General features: G+C 44.2%; 1 protein-coding gene across 6 annotated transcripts in view; it reads right to left on the bottom strand.

The window, feature by feature from the left end:
- Positions 1–19,257, bottom strand: part of Tet (tet methylcytosine dioxygenase-like) — a 142,698-nt gene extending 123,441 nt beyond the window's left edge. Inside the window, exons 1-3 of one of the 6 annotated variants that reach the window (XM_072019546.1) lie at positions 19,126–19,257; positions 17,882–18,794; positions 1,168–3,901 (exon numbers count right to left, since the gene is read on the bottom strand). In XM_072019546.1, the coding sequence (XP_071875647.1) occupies positions 1,168–2,289 (1,122 nt within the window). In that variant the 5' untranslated portion in view covers positions 2,290–3,901; positions 17,882–18,794; positions 19,126–19,257. Of the gene's footprint in view, positions 1–1,167; positions 3,902–13,479; positions 13,566–16,485; positions 17,084–17,104; positions 17,318–17,881; positions 18,795–19,125 lie in introns of those variants that run through there. The other 5 variants (XM_072019550.1, XM_072019548.1, XM_072019545.1 and 2 more) reach the window with 5 other exon arrangements.
- Positions 19,258–20,556: the final 1,299 nt, after the last annotated feature.

Below are 20,556 nucleotides of genomic sequence, written 5' to 3' on the forward strand. Positions count from 1 at the left end.
TGTACCACGTTGATAAAAACGAATATTGTCTATTTTAAACATCTAAATTGATCAATCTCTCCTTTTAAATACTTAATAAAAATACTTGTTCCACATTATAGAGTCACCAGCTCTCGATAATATTCTTTCTTGTTTAAGAATCCATTCGAGTTCAATAAAAATTCATAAAGCGCAACAATTTCTTAGGAATAAAAACCAGGAGAGGGAAAATATATGAAAACAAACTTTACAATGCTCGTTTTTGAGCACAGTTCGAATCCGTCGCTAGGAAAAGCAACTGAACAGCCGAACAGCCAGCCAGCCAGCCAGCCAGCCAACGAGCCAGTCAACCCACCAACCCCCTATTCAATGTCGTTACAATAATAAACCACCTCGGTTATCTGTATTTCTGTATTTCCCTCTGGGATTCTCGGCACATTCAGGCATCGGGGCCAAGTTCAGCCTCTATCTATATATACACGGAGCGTTCTATAACGCGGTTGTATGCCAGTGTTTATCCTATCCTGGCATCCGTGCGCCACCCCTTTCTCTCAGCGGGCGCCGCGTGCACCTGGATTTTCACGAATTTCAAGGGAAACACGGGCCGACAACTAACCCCACCCTTCGAACGATGTCGCGTGCCGACCACCTTCATTTTCGCGCTCGTTTCATCGCCCTTTCGATCCGCTCGTTCTCGCGGAATTACTCCAGTTACGCGGGCGCGAACGCGTGCGGCGCAACAGGATTCCTCTTCCAACGAAAGTGAATCCAGACACAGCGAATTTATAACTTTTCGAGTGTTTTACGCGCCGATGTGTTTTTTTAAAGGGGAGAAGTTTTCAGCAAAGAATGATTACAAACGAAAATCTAAGGACTGTTTAATAAATTAGGAAAGACCCGTTTAAAGAAATATCACGTTTCGATCGTTTTAACGTGCTTCAATCGGAAAAGTATACTTTGAATATTAAAATAGTAAATGTTGGTAACTAATATCTGCTCTATACAAGTCTGTAGATTGTTTTACGTATATTCCATTCTAATCAGATTAAGTTTAAATTCACTTTGGCTGACGAACGATCTTCGCATATCGATAATCACGAAAGGATTTCGCATAGACCATCGATAAGTGATGGTGAAAATTCCAAGCTTCGTCGATGAAAACGAAATTGATTGATAAAACATACTAACCTTTTTCTCGGTGAGTTTCTCGCACCGCCTCATTTTGCAGATCTGATGGCTCTTGTCGTTGCGGCATGGCGCGCAATCTCCGCAATTGTCCTTGCGTTGACATCCGATGCACTCGCCGCATCTCTTGCGTTTCTTCTTGGCCGGTTTGTCGCTGAGTCCGCCATCACCGTCGGCATCGGCCATGCCGCCACCAAGGTGATGGGCTCCCCTGTTCGCAGTGGATGAAACCGCGGCTACTTGCCCGGAACTCTCGACATTTCCGGCGCCAGCGCTGTCTTCGGACTCCATCGAGCCGGCTCGCATTTTTCTACGCTCTTTTTTCCTGCCGTCGATGCCGATCGGCCTGGATGTAGGTGACGAGTCAAGCACCGTGGACATCGGGTTCTGGAAATTGGCGTGATGCAACTGAGGATACTCTGGCTTCACCACGGTCAACACCGTGTGATGAGGATGTCCAGGAGGCGGAGGCGGGAACGCCTGCACCGGACTGGAACCCAGCAACTGAATGTGCCTTTCGTCGAGTAGCTGCTGTTGAAGCGCTGGTACCTCTCTAGCTTGAACGGGAGCCGGTACCAAAGGATAACCGACGCTGCCTCTATGCGGATGCGGGGCTGGGAGCGGCGTGCCAAGCGTGTGGAAGCTAGGCAGGCCGACCGCCGACGTGACAGGTGGAGAGTGCGATATCGAGGCTGGCGACAATGGCGTGAGCGCGGTTAATTGAGGCTCTGCCTCACTAGGAGCCGTAAATTGACTCGCGAAGCTGGGCAGACCTTCGGCGGCTGGCGCGGCGGTCGGCGCACCGCCACCAACGGCATTCTTCGACTCCCATGGCCTGTACTGGCTGGCGAGAACCACCTCACCCCGTGAATCGATCAAGCGACCCGTCAGTCCCTCGTAGTAGTCCCAGGAGGATGTCAGACCGAGTCCAACGTCCTGGGAGTGAAGGGTAGTCAGTGTTGTCGAGCTGTCCATCGCGTTGTCCCCGGCGAAGCTGCTGAATGGCGGCAGGTGACGCGCCGGATCACCTGGACCGACCGAGCTCGGCGAGGTCGCGACCGCCGCCGGAGGGCTTCCTGGTACCCTCTCGGTGGCGACGACCTCCTTCGTTACCTCGGCGCTCATCTTCCCCGCCACGTCATCTCGACGTGAACCCCCTGCACGCAGGAGGTCGTGTTACTTTTCTGCTTCCGAAAATACTATGTTTCTGACACTGGTCCGGGACAAAATCAACGACAGTACGAAAGAGTATACGGTGCGTATGCGGCTGTATACGCACACGAATTTCCGATCTTTCGATCTTGTTTCCTTTATCGGGTGATTTTATAGACGTTCGTTTTTCCACGATCGTGACTGGACGCTCGTTATCGAGATTATCCGCTTTGCTCGACGCGTGCTCGGGACTCGTTTCCACAGCACCGTGACATCTGGGAGAACGGGTCGAATATTCTTTCTCTATCGATGCCTTTCCGTGCCTCAAACCTTCCGTTGGTCGATACTGAAACGCGGGTTTCTCCTAACGATTCTTCTGGTGTCTTTTCTCTGCTGGTGTTGCCTTTCTTTCTAGCTTCGTACCTTTGCGTTATCTCGGTGTATGTGTTTCTTTTTCGTGTGTATCGGTGTGTATCGATGTGTATCAGCGTGTATGTGTGATTTTCCTGAATTTCTTCCTCTTGCCTCTCGTTTAGAGCTCTTTCTCGTTCCTCTTTCGCGTTCACTCTTGTCGTTATTCTCACTTGCTCTCGTTCTCTCGTTCGTACGTACGCTTTCGCTCTCTCTCTCGCTCTCTATAACTCTATTTCTGTCGTTTGTACTCAACAGGTTTAGGCTACGAACTGAAGTAGATCGGTTTCTCTGGGAGTAATTATATGCGAGTCCCCTTTTCCGGATATATAGGGCGGCCTGCGTTCTCTCCGTCTGTCTTTCGCTTTGGATGGGACTCTTTTTTCCTTAATTAGATATTCTTATACGCGCTCTTTAAGAGTAGGTGCGTCTGTTTTACTTTTCCTTTTTTTTTTTTGCTTTTTTTTTGTTTTTTTTAAAAAAAAGAACGTCAACCCTTACTTTTAGTTTGCCTATCACGTAAAATTTGTTTATTATAAGCTTAGAAAACTTTGTCGGTCATATTATTTCATTTACTTATTTCGTATGCTTCTGTTTTGCGCTTTTTTTCCTTCTTCTAATTAAATCTGCTCGCGAAGAGATCGCCGCTCGTCTAGCTGGTTAGTGAGTATATCGTTAGCTCGCTGAGTGATTAGTAGAAAAAAAGAAATGGTAGATTCTTTGGTTTACGGTTTTTACTTCTTCTTTCTTCTTTTTTCCCTTTTGTTTCGTTTGTCTTTTATTTTTTTAAATCTGCTCTTAAACGTACAACAATCGTGTTAAACGCGTTTCTCCGTTTTTTTGCTTTCTTACTCTGTTTCCTTTCCTTTTTCGTTTTTTTTTCCTTCGTTTCGTCTTTCGATTTGGCACTGGCGGACTTTTTTTTATTTTTTCTTTTTTTTGTTTCAGATATACTTTGTACACTAATTAGATACTATAGCTCTTAATGCTTTGTCTTCTTCTGAACTTAAGCTCTTGGAATATCTTTCTTCTTTTTCTTTCTTTTCGCTTTTTTCCTTTCTTCCTTTGTTTTACGTCGATATAAACACACTAATTACTTCTTTCGCGTTTCGTAAGAAAATAGAAATCACTTGAGGTTAATGTGGCTTGTTAGAAGGCGGTTGATTTGTACGATCTGCAACAGAAAGACACAACACGATATTAAAATCAATCGTTTTACAACTAAATCTATAAGACAGTTAATATCTTTATAATTCGTCTCTCATCCATAACATCGCACAACGATCATTTTCACTTTACACACTTACGCTTTTTGGGACGAACATTTCAACATTCAGAAACAAAAAGAATACACAATGGCAACAAAATGTACTTGCACGAATCCTTATTCTTTACTGAAGTGTTATATGATTAAGTTCTACTTATATATTTGGATCTAATTAGCTACATAGTATGTAAATGTAAACAGTCAAATATGCAAATACTTTCTGTAGCCATCGTAGTTATCTCTAGCCTCTTGAGAAATAAAAAATTTTCACATCACACTCTCACACTTTCTATCATCCTTTTCGTACACTTCAACGCCTCCAGAAAAGGAAAGAAAGAATTCTTATAACCTCTCGTACAGAACGAAAAAGATTTCGATGAAGATAATATTTTGCTACATCGTTAAATTTTCTCAAAAAAAAAAAAAAAAAAATGAAACAAGAAAAAAAGAAAGAAAAAGAAAATATAAGAAAAGGGAAAGAAATTTGGCAGACGATCGAAATTCGTGACGAGTTGCTTCGGAAAAAACGCAGCATTTCGAGATAAAAACGCCCCGATGACGAGGCTCATTGAGTCCTCCCCCTTCTCCATGGTCACGTGAGGCGATCGTAAGCGAGAACGTGACACGCGACTACGTGGGAACGTGTCATAGACGTTACCATAACGTGACCATCGCTAAGCCAAGGTTACTATTACGTTCGGCGTGTCTGCACACCTACTCGCTCGCTTTGATACCCGCGAATGTTGTGCCCTAGTCCCCGGACGGTTCATTCAGCGTTGCTTAGACCGCTGATGATGGCTACGAGCTTTTCGCGTTCTACCATTCTTTGTTTTCATAAAAAATGCACAGTCACTCTTCGTCATTGGTCTTCGTAATGTGTATATTTTGTACTTGATTTAATACTGGAAATATAATATTCATATTTTGTATATACAAGTTGCAGTATTGTTAATTCATGGATGATTCAAGGTCCGCGCAATTTAACATGGTAAATGAAATAGAGATTATTTTGAATGTTTAAGGCGGAAGAAATAGTATTGTACGTTAAAAGTATAATTGTTATGTTACATATACTATATATAATAGTTTGCAGAATAGAACGTGGTGTTCTATGAAAGAGTCATACAGGTATTGTATTAAATAGAACTTCACAACTCCTAACCTTTGATATTCTACCATATGATTTAACCAATAAATATATAGTCATATTGTATATTATTTTATTCTATCGTTGACCTACCCTGTTTTAAGAAATTAATCAGAAAAATGTTTAGTTTGTACTATCATCGAAGTACATTTACTATACCACCTAACCTTTGATTCTACGCTTCCTTTCTTATACAATCCGCCCTCGTTTAATCCAATATTCGATCGATAAATGTCGAATAACATGAAACTATCGTACAATAAATTAATACACGCATTATTAAAAAAACAATCAAGAATAAAAGGAACTCTACTCTTCTACAGAATTCAATGAGTGAGCGATTCGCAAGCGGTTCCAAGCCATCGTCAAAAAGCGGTGCGATGTTGGTCCTCTGTGAGATATCGACCGCCATTTAACCCTTCTCTGTCCTTCTAACAACCTCTCCCTCCGTCTCTCTCTCTCTCTCTCTCTCGCTCTCTCTCTCTTTCACCCTTTCTCTGTCTCTTATTCGCAGTGCATAGAGTAAGTACACATCCACACGATGAGCAATGCTACGCTTCTATACGTATGTTCGTGTGTGTGTGTGTGTGTGTGTGTGTGAATGTGTACGTGTGCTGTTGGCGCGCGCACGCCAGCCAGCTTTTGCACGGCTGGTGGATGCACATAATGGCCGGTACATAGAGAGAGCAATAGCTCTGTCGCTATCTCGCGGCCGGTTCTCCATCGCTCCGCGCCACTCTCGCTGCAAAACTCTCTCTAATAGCTTTACAGCTGTGGCCGACGGAGCTTTCGCTATCGTTGGAAACTTGCACTGTCGTTCGACGCGCACTTTCGCTTGCTGTGAATTAAAACGCGAGTCACGTTGCCTCTTCGTTCGAACTTGCGCGCGAATGCTGTTCGTCCCTTCTTCCATTCTTCGAGTATATTTCATTTGAGATTGTTTGAGAATTGTTTCATTCGATTGTGCTCAATTTAAAATCGTTTAAGAATCGTTTTAACGGTAAAACGTGTTGAAAGAATTGTACGAGCTGAAAGTGGCCTTTACAAGGATTTTGTTTGCGTTTGAAACGTTTACTTCTGGCTTTAACACGTCTTACGTTTGATGGATCGTACTCCATTTCGACTTTTTCACACAGATTGTCGACGCTTAGAAGCATACAGAATAACCGACGGTATATGCTACTGTAATTATTCGTATTTGTGTCATACAAAGCATGTACAATTCTTAGTCAATGATGCAATTAAAATAGAATTTATTAATCTAATAAAGAATCGTGCGTGTCAATTAGAAACCCTTATTTTGTTTTTATAATAGAAAGCGAATTTAGTTTTCTGGATGGCATGCCATTTTCGAGTTTGAACGTTGATATTTCCCATTTTCGAGCGAGGAAACATAATACGCTATTCGATATTATTTATACGATCGTAAGAATTTAATTCACATTTCATAATGAAAAATAAAAAAGCTTTCATACACCAAAAAGTATTTTAATTAAGATTAATTAAGATTCTTTCCTACAATATTTTTAATATCGAGTACAGCAAGATTGCAACGATACTTGCAGCAATTTTTTCAGAATATTTTCCTAAGAAAACACAGCGTAGGTACAAACAAAATTTTTGAAAGATATAGTTATACAAATAAGATCGACGAGACTAAAAATTTCAAGGCATACTACATCCTGCGCATACCACGCTGCGTCGACACGTGACATGGGACAAAGACAAATTCGACCAGTTGGGTCGAATTAACGAAGAATCGAACAGTTCCACGAATTTCCTTGAACGAACCGCTGTGCATCAGAAATAACGACATTTGAGCGAACAGCTCGCTGCCAGGAATTCTTCGTTCCAGCACGAGACTACGATCCACTGGGTGTCACCTATTAGCACATCTTTCAGAAAAACACCAGTGTCTTCAAACATCAGTCCACTTTTCGAAAAAGAATTTCATCAAATAAAAAAAAAGAAAAATAAAAAAAGAAAGAACGCAAATTGAATGGCAGGAAAATAAATTCCTAAAATAAATTCCAAGGATAAATTCTTCGCAAATTCCTGCAATAAATTGTCTACAAAAACACTAAAAGAATTCCACTTTAAATTTCCAACAATTCAAAATTCACGGTTCATTAACAGATCCAAGTCACGATATTTTAGTTTTGTGTGGAAACACCTGCACGAAGGATCAGCACGCAGGCCACAGGAGATTGAACTCTCCTCTAACTGTCTATAAATCTAATCTACACTGAATACCGCGAACTTTAGTCTTTAAAGGTCGCGAAACTCGCCGTGTTGATAGCACGGTCGCGGAGAACGTCTGCGTTCCCTTCTGTACGCGAAAGAAACATTAGTTCGAGAAAAGAAGTTCGAAAGAAACCGGCGAATTCATGACACGGGTATACGTTCGGCCTGCTCGAATATAAATTGCTGCAGTCGCTTGAAAATCGATTCGGCTGCTATCGGCGTCCGACTTGACGCGAAACTTTCCCGCTTCCTCGAGATGTTTTATCGTTTCTCAGACTCCTCCGGCCACGGGATCGGTATAAATTAAAGCTATCTCTCGAATGGATTTCGATTTCCTTTGGAAATGGACTGATGTGTACATATAGGTAAGCACGTGCGTGTCTGTATTTGTACGTTTGGGAAGAGAGGCGAGTTTCAAGATACGTAATTAGAATTTATGGGTTTGTTTTTAGGTAGAAATATTGCAGTGAGCGATAAAAGATACGTGGAGCAATGAAATTTAGAAGGAATTATGGCCTTATAATGAGTAATTTGAATCATCGAAAATGACCACAAAACTTACAGTCAAAAGATTTGAAGAACAAAAACCGCGATTACTCCAATTTGTAGAAACCTGTCTAACAGACTTTACCAGTTTTACCAAAAGTGTAGGTGTATTATGTGCTTCTGTATTATGCCGTAAAAATTCCAACAACATAATCTTTTGAATTCACTGCCACATCGAACACAAAACTACAAATTTCTCTATACCTTAATTTCCCTTGAAGAATGTCATTATAGAATTTAGAGAACTAATTATGATAAAATCAATAACATAATTCGTACGTTTCTACATAAATGTATTCGTTTAAGCTACAAATAAACCTTCAACCGGATCAAATGACCAATAAAAGAAGACGCAACTTGCTACAAAAATCTCAAATCATTATACCACCGAATAGATTCAAAAATTACCATAAATTTCAAGGCGGAACGAAGATTAATTGTCGGGAAATAAGATGTGAGAGTGCAAGAACGGATCTATGAGTACGCATAGCGGAAGGGGCGTCGCGACGGCGGAAGACGAGACGAAATTTCGAAAAGCTACGTCGCGGCCGTGAAAAGAAGCAGGAAGGGGGGGACGCAGCTGGCGCCTGGTCGCGTTGTTGCACTCTCGTCGAATCGACCGTGTACGAGAGGGCCCTGACTGCTTTGTGTGCGTACGAGTTGCGCGCAGAAAAATTCAATAGCGCGCGCGCTGGTCGCGCTAGCGTGCGTAGCGACACCGAACGATATATCCCGTCGTCGGCACGCAGGAGCGCGGCTTCCCAGAAGCGCAACGCGCCGCGGACCAGCTGGCCAACAGAAAGAGAGATCGGAGATTCCGCGCGCTTGGAATTAATATTAGACGGCGACGAGTGCGCGCCATCGAAAAAACCGAGCTAACGAAACCTGTGCTACGAGGCGACCCGGACCTTTGTGCGCGCGGAATATTCTACAGCCGCACACGAACGTACGTCGATGGAAATTAAAAACAATTGTGGCAAGAAACGTTGAAAAATTTTTGTATGAATGTCGACTGTTAGATGTTTCGATTTTTAGAAATATGGTGTTGAAAAGTGGTTTCATTTGGTGTAATTAAACAGAGAGAGAGAGAGAGAGAGAGAGAGAGGGAGAGAGAGAGAGAGAGACTGAAGGAGATATTCTTAGGATGAAATTTACATGTATCGTCGAAAACAAATTGATTAGAGAATAATGCAAATAGCTTGATTCTTGAGAAATTAAACGTTAATTATGTATATAATTATTCTAATACTTAAAATTGAAAAACTTATGGCGACTCATATTGTTGTTGTGCCTTGGATTACGGATACCGCCTCGACATACGAAATTAGCGCGAGATTATATCCAGGCAAAAACAATGTCGCCAATCGTCATTCCAAGCCGAATTTGAATCTTTTGACTCCCCCCGGAAAAGTATAAATAAGCGGACACAATCGCGAGCGAAGCAATTACCAGTAATCAATTGTGAGCGATTATCGAGACGTACGAGTATCTACGAGTTATTATCAAGTTATCCGCGAGCGACTTATTCTATTTTGTTAAACACTTTGTACGAACGTCTATCGACGGTATCAACCTATTTAATTATTTATTCTAAATATATCATTCTCGTCATTTAGTTATACCAATACATCTATCATCCGCCACAAACTTTAGGAAAATGATGTTATATAATTAGTTTGCATTTTGAGTACCCAATAATGATTGAATTAGTATGAGGTAGAAATTTGTCCATCTTCTTGTACAAGACTGACAATTCGCTAAAAAGAACCTGAACTTTTCGTGTATAAGAAGTAACTCGTACTGATAAAACTCGTATCTCCTTAAACTTCTCTGTAAAAACCTACATTCAGTTTTAGGTATTAAATATTAAAAAATTCTATTAAAAAATCAAACTCGTTATGTGATTTTAACGAGGGAATTCTCATTCCTTGTATGATTTGCAAACTAATTTTTCTTTAAATCGTAGACACTTATCGGTAGACGCTACCCTTTTGATATATTTTATCTTGAAAAATCAATCCTCTTAAGTATGTATATCTCATCGAGGCGCAAGCTGCATCGCACCCTGTACATCGAGCGAAGGATAATTGTCAACGACACGTTCGTGCGTATATCGTCGTTCGACCGTAGCGTGCTCCTTTCTTCTTTTTTTTTTTTTTTTTATTTTTACAAGAAACGACGCTGCGGAATTCTGCGCGTCTCGTTTCGTTATTATCGTGTACCCGTATCGAGCAGTTACGGCTGGCTCGAACTCCTTTGTTCCACTCGGCCACGGCGTCGCGCCGCGTTATCGTGACGCGGGCGAATTTCGCCTCGACGATTTTGCACGCGGCCGCACGGCACGCATGGAATTGTCGATTCGTCGCAGACTTTGCTCCTTCCTACTGATACGGCGATGCTTGGAAAAACAGAAAATTTCAGCTAAAGAGCAAGTTAAAAATTTCGAATTGACCATTTGCTTCGGATAGAAGTTACGTGTTCCTTCCTTTTTTTTCTACGTAACTATTTAAAAAAAACTATCTTGTAATTTGAGAAATGTATCATTTGGAGCAAACAAAATTGTTACTCGAAGCTCTGAAAGTTTTCGGAATATTCTTAGAGAAAATTATGAATCGTTGATTCATGTCAATTATATGTTTCCTCCTTTTTTAAAAAGGATTAGTGCAACCGGTTTTTATCCAAGCTCAGTTCAAGCAATTATGCAACCGCTCGAGAGAAAAGTTTAGGAAAAGAAAAAGTAGGTATTTTAAACGTTCTTGTAAACATTGTGCACTCCAAAACCAAGTTTCAAATGATGCACAGACGAAAACCAGCAAAGAGGCCCTCGAGGTATGTATACATACATATGCTGATTGATATATATGCTTGAGAGCATCACAGTTAGGCAATCTTATCGCTCACGGAGGTGTTCGATAGTCCAAAAGTTCCGACAAGTTATGTAACTCAGATATCGCGTGTCAAACAGTGTAGTGTTTGATGTAACAGTTTCTGCATCATTAACACACTCCAAACAACCATAATTTTTCACGGGAATTATCAATATCAACTTGACATTGTAGCTCACAAACTTCAATCACAACCTACAACTAAACTGACTGTAGTTTTAATTTCACAACAAGGCGTAGGTATTATATGTCAGGATAATTGTCACTTCAAAAATTAGAATATCATTTACGAATCTATATACCACTTACAAATTATACTCCAAGAACTTTTAATACAAATGAACAACAATTTGAACACTCTTTTTTACTGAAGCTTTATCAAACGAAAATGAATTCAACTAACAATTTGTAAACATACTATCAGTGGGAAAATGAACATTTATCATTCCTCTTATTTATTTCTCACCAAAACAGAATAAAACTATAACTTTTATTAATATGCAAATTGGCAAACGAAATTCTACACCGACAAAATCCAAATATGTCAGCGAGAAAAACATCCTAAGAATTAGAAATTCATTAACCTGAATACCTGAAGAGCGAAACCAAAGTCAACACAAGTGGAATAGAAACTATCAACAAAAATTCTATAACTCTTCCTAAAATTATAAAGAAATCATCTTTCAGCAAGAACCTTGGAAAGACAGAAAGAACCACTTTAGGAACGAGAAACTCATAAACGACAAGGCCTGTAACGAGATGCCAAAGCGACTCCAATGGCATACCAAAAATTAAATAAAACTCTATAGCTTTTCCTAATATAGACACAAGCTACCAGAAAAGATTCTATTCGCACAAATACTAACAAAACCAACGAAAAAGATGCTAGAAACGAAAAATTCATTAACAAGTAGAACTGAAATACAATCTACCCTATGGTCGAGGAGCAGGAAGCAAGAGCAGTAGGTGAACCGGTGGGAAATCGGCGAGAGTGTCAGCGGGGGTTCATAATTATTATTCGGGCCCGGTTCCGCTTATCTCCGTTTCCGCAGGCGTAAATCCACAGCGATAAGCTCGGTTTTTCACGAGACTCGGCGTACGTCGCGCGCTAATTCCGGCATTACGGCGACGAGGAACAAAAATGGCGGTACGCCTCGGTCGCCCGCTAGCGCGCGCGCGCTCATGTCGCGTCCCCCGTCCCCGCTAGAGGCCGAAAAAAGGAAAGGCGAAGAAGAAAAAAAGACGAGCTCTCCTCTCTCGCGGCGGCCCCAAGCAAAAAAGCTCCGGGTATACTTTCGCCGACCTCGTGGTGGCGAGCGCGCGCACCCGCGCCCGCTCGACTCTCGCGACAAAGGCTGCTTGATTCAAGGTCCCACGCACACGCACACGTCGCTGGATCCATACACACGAGCTCACGAATGCACGCGTTCGTCCGAGCGCATGCTGCCAGCGGCGTGGCCAGCTAATATGGTGCCCCACGAAAATACGGGTACGGCACAGCCCTCCTCGGTTCGAATCTCCTATCTAATATTTTTTCATTTTTCGAGATACGTTGAAACGTTTGACGTTCCTCGTGTTGTTTTATCTTTCGAGTCTTTGGAGCGTGTTGATGCACATATGAGCTGAAGGTCATAAGGACGTAAGTCAGTGCACTGCTATTTTGTGAAACGAAATGCTGTTTTATATTCATCGACTTTGAGATCAAGAAGGACATACCGTGACACAAAATAAAATTACTTGTTAGCTGCTGTGAAAGAACATACAAGTGATTTGGCTAAATATTGAATTGGACGTACTTATACGTATGAGAGGAAACGGAGAAATTGGAGGAATCGATGAAAGTGTAAGGAGTTTGATAAATAGTTTAGTGATGGTATTTGGATGTAGAAGGAAATTGAAAGGTTGGTAAAATTGATGGAACTGTGAATTTGTAGATTGATGGAGTAGGAGTTGATTGGTAGAATAGGGAATGACAGGAGAGGAGGTATGTTGATACAATTGGAACATTACGAAATAGAAAAATTAAGAGCCAAGGAAAGTGAGCGATGAAGCAAACTATACCAGAAGGTGCGTCAAATTTGAACAAGTCCGAGTGTCAAAATTATAATGACGACACAGTTGTAGAAGGCGACAATACTTTCTAGAATCCGACGCCTGTCGTTTATTAGGATCGTGTATCTGAAAATAGACGTGAATGCGAAGCCATGAACCACAGAATCGACAAACTTAAAAAATGACGGTGGTAGCAACAGATTTAAGCAAAACACAATCTTCAAGAGATTTACAGCATCAGGGCGAAGCGTGAATCGAGGATCCGAGCGAAGCATTAACTTTACACGAGCTATCGATAAGATTCGCGTGTCGAGATCGAACTTGGAGGAAGTTTATCTGGATCGGAAGAACGATAAGTATTGGCCCGATGTCTGGGCCAAGCACGCTCTCGTGAGTGTGAAGCACGAAACGAATAAAATTCAAAGAGAAGTATTTCGGAGCACGGTTTCCAATATGGTGAAAGATAGTCTCATGCATAAAGAAGAAAACGAACCAGCGAACGTCGAAAGAAAAGTCGTAGCTGAAGGTATCATAAAACGGTATTTATTCCCGTATTAAGTAGCAATAAATAGCGAAGAAAGAAGCCGTGATAACTGACGTCATCCACTTACTCAAGTCATAACAATACTGTTTTTGTAGCGGCGATTACTAGCATCGTCGAGGAATATATAACTTATTCATCCGCTGAAAGCTACGGCCTCGCATACTACGCCATTGATAACCTCTCTTCGATGCCAGTGCATTCGTTGTACGAAGCACACCGTAGCTCAACATTCGTACGTAAGTACCACGATTATCGATTCGCCGACAACAGAAACGTTCCACCCTGGATCCGATTTCAACTTTTTCCTCTCGACCGACCCGTTTACCCTAAGCCACCCATTTTTCAGTTCTCTAAATCCCTGGGTGTCACTTTCTTTGTCGCGAGTTACACGTTCGATAAAAAGGCTAGAAATCGATCAAGAGAAAGAGAAAATGGAGTAAAAACGCGGCAAAACGATCATAGACGTGGACGTTGTTCCGAGGAACGACCGGGTCACTTGTTGCTGGCGTGCACCGGCGTCGAAATCGCTCGGACGGGACGCGGGGACGGGCATTGGTCAAGCGACGCTTTTACGGCACTGCGTACGGTGTTCGACGGCGGACGAACGCGCTCGAGTGCGCATTGATTCGCGCGAGTGCGCGCGGCTCTGTGTGCTGGAACACGTACGCGTAACACGCCCGTGTATTCGCCGTATGCACGTTGGTTTGGCCGTCGTAAAACGGACTACAGCTGGTGTTGTACCGTGCACGAACGTCCACGCAGACCACGGCCGCGCGATACGTATGCACACTGCACATGCACGCACGTGCGCGAGTAAGAGCACAGGGAGTGCGCATGCGCTCGTGCACTTTCACGATATGTACCGCAAACGTACGTCGTGACGACGTAACATGCGGTACACCGGCGTACACCGAGCATACATACGGAGCGAAACGGTAGAACGGGTAAGAACCGGGGCGAAACGCAATAGAATAGAACGCTAGAGAAACACAAGGTAATAAGAACGGCTGTATGTAATGTCTATGCTGAGGACGTTGTTGAAGACATTACGTATATGTTTGAAAAACGACAGCAGTGGCATTCTCGTGCAAAGAGGTGCGTAACGGTCCGACTAGGTGGAGAAGAGTGGTGGGGGTAAGGGGGGCGGGCACACTGTTAAACCCACCCACACAAGCACATGATATCGGAAATGATATAAAATTGCGTCGAGCGCGCCGCTGATATTTAAATTGGTTCGCTAAACCACGGATTAATGCGCACAACGACGTCCGACAGCCCACGCAAAGAGCGGGCTTCGAAAAAGGGCGTACTACGAAAGGGAGAAAAAGGAACAAGAAACTATAACGTATATGCTCCGTTCTGGGCCGATCGGCGATCCTTCGAAAACAACGTTTCGCCATCGATACCTGTTTCTACGTTGGACAGGTGTTCGCTTCGCGTCTATACTGCTGTGAGCACCGCATATGCATATGTATTTCGTTTCTTTATCAACGTCGTTCGATACTTCATGCAACTGCTTCGCCTTTTCCGTTGGTTTACTTTCGTTCTTTTTACCTCGTACGATCGAGCTAGATCACGGAACGCGTAGTCACTGAAGACCGGTTATGATGGTTACGACGGTTACGAATGGGTCTAAAACACGCGATAATATGAAAATTTCACGCATAGTACGCGTAACTGTCCCGGCACGTGAACCACAATGTACAACGAGCATACGGTCCGGTCGACTTGTTATCTCCGAGAATTTGTTGCGGAATAGTCTGAATTTAGGCGCGAGAGCAACTGTCGAACGGTTCATGCAGATCGTCCGTAAATAAGATTCACGATCAAAAAACGATTACGAATACAAAATCAACTGATAAAAACTATGCTGAAGATACTGAAACTATGTTTCTCTATGCATGACATCAATGTCGGAATATATGCTATATATGATAAATAACTGATAAAAATGTCCTCGTTTTGGAAAATAGCCACACGTGGCAACGACTATAAAAGTTGGAAAAAATGACAACTCGTTGATATCGATAAATATTTAAAGGATTGAAATTATACAAAATACCTTCTTGCGAAATTTCTTTCTTTTCCTACCTGATGGATTGCCCAAGTCTCATAGCGATTCTAATATTAACGCCTCGGCTAATAATACATTTATTGGAGCAAAGAAAAGAAAAATACACGACAAAAGTATTCTCTATTTTATATACGGAAAACAACTGATCGCTTTTCGAACGGCCGCGCATTGACTTTCGTCTTACGACTCTACCTACTCTGTACTCGCGCATCCGACTACATCGCGGTCTATTCGCGGCCAAGTTCATTCGCAACCCTTTCGAACAGTGCAGGCACACAAGGGGGCAAGAGAGCAGAAGAAAAATCGCCGAGGACGAAGAAAGGAGGAAGACAGAAGGAAAAGGATGAAAAAAGTAACATGGAACAGGTAAAAGGGATACTGTGTGTGCCCTTAAATCTCTTGGCGCCCGTTGTTCTCGCGGTCCACGACGTTAGTTCCTTGTCCGTTCCGATCCGTTCCACCGTTCCGTGAAGCGAGTAGGCCGAAATTCGCCCCCTCCTACCACCTTCTCCGCCGTCGCCGCCGCCGCCACCCCCACCTCCCTGTCCGCGGCCGTAGCGCGCGGCTCGCCAACACAAAAAAGGAGGAACACCCACAGGAAAGGGAACCGGAGGAAAAAAGGAAGGAGATAGGAATAGAGCGAGAGAGAAAGGGGAATTGATCGCATTCGCGACGGCGAAACAGAGAGAGCTTCTCCTTCGGATTACTTTGCATTCCTGTCGTTAGGAACGCGCCCGTTAATTTTCGATTTCGACCGATCGTTTCTTTAGATCCACGCGTTGTTACAGAGAAATTGAGAAAGAAGCGGATATGTTACTATTTGGACCGTTTACGATGGATGGAAATGAAAGGTTGCCCGATGGAAATTGATCTTTTCCCTGTCTAGCACGAGGACTACGATTCGACGTGGCCGTTAAAACGACCCTTAACGATCCCGAAGTCGATCGCGTGTGTACGCGTCGATTATTATCGCATAAACTACAAATTGCACGTTATTACCGGGCTGCGTTTTTCTCTGTACGATACACACGTCTATAGATCAGGGTCAAATTGTTCGTGCTTGATCCTCGTGGTGTACTCAAGCCGTTGCCACACAATATCCCACTTCCGATACCACTGCTGGAGCCCGATAGCGGCCGTTGCCGATGAAAATTTTTGACACGGGATCACGATCGAAATTTCGACGAACTGTGTGTGCCGCACCACGCGGTTTATCGCATAGACAAAATCTTGAAACACACGTTACATACAGTTACATATACAAGCACTATGTAAGTATACCAAGGAACACGCGAGCAGTGACTGCAGGATTCGAACGTTAGAAAATCAATTATGTATCTGTTTCTTGTTTTCTCCCGTTTTCTTCACCACACCAGGCGAGCCGGCACCAAACTCTACACAATCGACGAACAGCACTCCGTGTGTAGTCGATAATGCTGTTTACCAAAGCGGCGTTTGTTCCCAGTCAGGCTAGGCTAGGTTCACGCGCAATCGAGGCGAAAAACAAAATAAAAGGATCTCTCTCTCTCTCACTCTTTCTTTCTCTATGTAACTTTACGTGTACGGTATAGGTCGTGATGCGCGCGGGTTTATATGGAAGAGAATGGTGTTTAAGAACCTGTTTCCCATACACTACGCGACGAACCGTCGGAGCCGAGCCTCGAAAACACCGGGAATCTCGAAGGGATGCACTTTGGCCCGTCACCCGTCTGACGACGACACAACGTGTTTTTGCCTGACGCACCGCGCGAGACTCGTGAAACATTCACAGCACGATGCGTGCACGCCGTGCTCGAGGACACTACCGTGCATCGCCGCCGGCTAGCAGGAGGCGTTGACGGCAATGGTAGTGGTGGCAGCGGTGGTAGTGGTCTGGTGGTGGTGGTGGCGGTTGCGACGGTGGTGGTGGTGGTGGTGGTGCCGATGGTGATGGTGGTAGAGGTAGAGGTGGTGGTGGCGATGGTGGTGGTGGTGGCGGTGGCGATGGTGATGGTGGTGGTGGTGAGATTGTGAGATTGTGGTAGAGGTGGTGCCGATGCTGATGGCGGTGGTGATGATCGGCGAACTTAGCAAAAAGACCACGACGTCGGAAACGTGTCGCGGGTGAGAACTTCCGTATGATCGTTCGCAAGGGAAAAGGGGATTTACATCGGGACACGATTCGCTTTCGTTGATCCGTGTCGTTTGCGGACTCTTGGTGTGTCCTCGGTGGCGTGTACGTTCAATCGGAACAGGTTCCCAATGTCAACAATAGCACAACGAACGACAACGAGAAAGACACAACGATAGAGGATGAATAACTAAACACATCGAAACACATCGTTCCCACCGAAACGGATTGGTATCGGGCGCATCGATAGATCCACGGAAACGTTAACTTAGCTCGCGCACTTACCCTTCTCCTTCTCCTTCCCTTCGGTTTCTTCGGCTGGACGAGGTATTTCTCTCTTTGTTGCTCGGCCGGCACACGCTCCAGCTCTGTCTTCCGCGCGACGATTCTCTTCCTCCGGCGCTCTCTCGCTCTCTTTCTTGTGTTCTCTTTCTCTCTCCGTTCTCCTACTAGTCGACGTGTAGCAGCAGCAGCCGCTGCGCGAGCAAGGGAGAAAGGAGAGAAGCAGAAAGAGAGGGAGGGAGAGAGGGACAGAGGAGAGAAGGAAAGATAAAGAGGGAGAGCCGAACGAAAGCGAGAGTGATCCTCCGTGCTCTCTCCCTCTTGCTGCACACTCCACCCGTCCGGTCGCCCTGTCGCCGTCGTTGCCTTAGCTGTTGTCGCTGTCGTAGCCGCGGCGAACCCACTACAGCCACTACCGTTGCCGTTCTAATGCCCTACCGGCGTTACATCCCAAATTTTTCTTCGATCGGTCGGCGCTGCGATCGATCTCGGCGCCAAAAACCAACGTTCATCCACAATCACCGATAATATCGACACGACAAGACGTAGGAACTCTGGTCGCGGAAACCGTTTAACACTGTCTCTGCTGTCCTCGTTCTTCCTGCTACCCGTGTCCCTATCCTGTCCCTTCGATTTGCTTTTACCACGAAATTTCGCTCCTTTTCCCCACTGTTTCTCCGTTTCGTATCACCGTACGTATACATATACTTCCCGATCACTTTGTTGTTCCTTGTTTTATCAACACACTAAACGATCGAAACGATGTACCACGAGCGGAACATACACGTGTTTTTACGAGAGCCATTCAAAGAAGAAACTTCTCCGTTTATTTGACCGTAATAATAGTAACACCGTTCTTTTTCGTTCCTATTCCACTCCAGTTATACGAATCGTCGCGCGTCGATCGAGAAATCACCTAGAGCCGGCGTCGTCTTTTAATATTCCTGCTCCTACTCACGCACGCTCGCATACGCACATACAATCACGCACGCACACCTCGCGCGTTCCTCCCTTTCTCACTCTCTTTCCCTCCCTCCCTCTCTCTCTCTCTCCTTCTGTCTCACTCGTTCGTGCTTTCTTTCGTTTCCTCTCGCACTCTTTCGTTCGTACGCGTTCACGTTTCAAGCTTCATACTACGTGCACACTCCGTGTAATCCTGGCCGAATAATACTCAGAAACACACAACACACATTTACGAGGCACAACGTCGGCCGGCTACTCTTGGACGACGTATCAAAACACTATACCTTTGGTTCGGCGGACTGCCCCGTGGTGAGTGTGCTCGCCGCGCGGTGACTGTATGCTCCAAGAGTATTCTTTGTCCGTGCGGAGTCGCAGCTGCCCGCGTTTCGGCCGTCGGTCGCGATTCGGGCCTGTTCGGCTATTCTCGGGTGTCATCCCGTTCGTCATGGCGGGAACCCAGGATATACCCAGGACCATCAGTGGAAAGGGAAAGGGAAAAGGGAAAGGGGAACTCGAGCGTACGTTCGTGCACCGCGTCTCTTATTCTCCTTCTCCTATTCTCTTTGCTGCTGTTGTATACGCGAGAAAAAGCAAACGAGACGGTAACGGAGAAAGAAAAAGAGAGCGAGCCAGAATAAGAGAGAGGGAAACGAGAGTGAGTTAGTTGACCGAATACAAGACGAAGCACGAAAGATTTCGATGCGTTTCTGGAGTGGGGGGGTGATCAACGGGAGTGGCGGGGAGATAGAAGCACGCGCAAGCGCGATAGACCGGGCTGCAACCCCTCGTGCGATGCCTAAGCAACAAGGGGATGCTGCGAGCCTGCTTCGACCCAAAGCCAAGCTTTCGCCTTCTTCTGTTTCCTCCTTTTCCTCCGCGCTCTTCTAGTTACATTCTTCGCTACTCCTCGAATTGCTCCTGATTAACCAACGATTTTCTCCCACCGTTGGGAAATCCTGAGAAAATTTTTCCCATCTGATGGAACATTTTCTCGAACCAATAGAATTTTGCCTGTACATTATGTTTCTTTTTCATATCCATAGTATTATTCAATCCATAAAACTGTGACATAAAAAACAAAATTATAAATTATTTCTAATATACATAAATTACGAGCAGGGATGATATCCTTCTAAAGTAAAAAAATCAGTATTATATTTTATTTTCTGAATTTATTGAAAAAAAAAAAAAAGAAAATTATTATTCCACCGCGTTACTACATTTCTAAGATTATACGGTCATTTCCAGTTTATCTAAACAACATCACCTTCTTCACAGGGGACAACGACACATGTCCGTTCCTTACGGTCGAGCAGGTCACACTGAGGACGGCCGTGCGAAGGGTTAATCGGGCTTTGGTAACCCAAATTTCAGAACGAATGCCCAGCCACAAAGCGGACGAAGAGGGCACGGGGCGTTTATCACGTGTCGAACGCGCGACACCTCCTTTATCTTGGTAATTTTTGGGTCGAGTGCGACGAGGAGAATCGAGCCCTGGAGGAGAAGGGTTGTAGCTCGGCTGTAGGACCGAAAAGTCGTTGATATCGAATCGGAGAGGCACGTCGAAATAAATCGTTAGCAACTGCGAAGGGGAAACAGAGGAGAAATGTTGTATACCGCCGCTGGGATTGGCCGGAGCAAGTTCCGGGATAGCGAGACCACGTTTTACGAGCATTTTTTACGAGTCCCAGAAAAGAAAGTCGGTAGCCTCGCAA

The sequence above is a fragment of the Bombus fervidus genome, chromosome 16, assembly GCF_041682495.2.
Source record: "Bombus fervidus isolate BK054 chromosome 16, iyBomFerv1, whole genome shotgun sequence".
Lineage (NCBI taxonomy): Eukaryota > Metazoa > Arthropoda > Insecta > Hymenoptera > Apidae > Bombus > Bombus fervidus.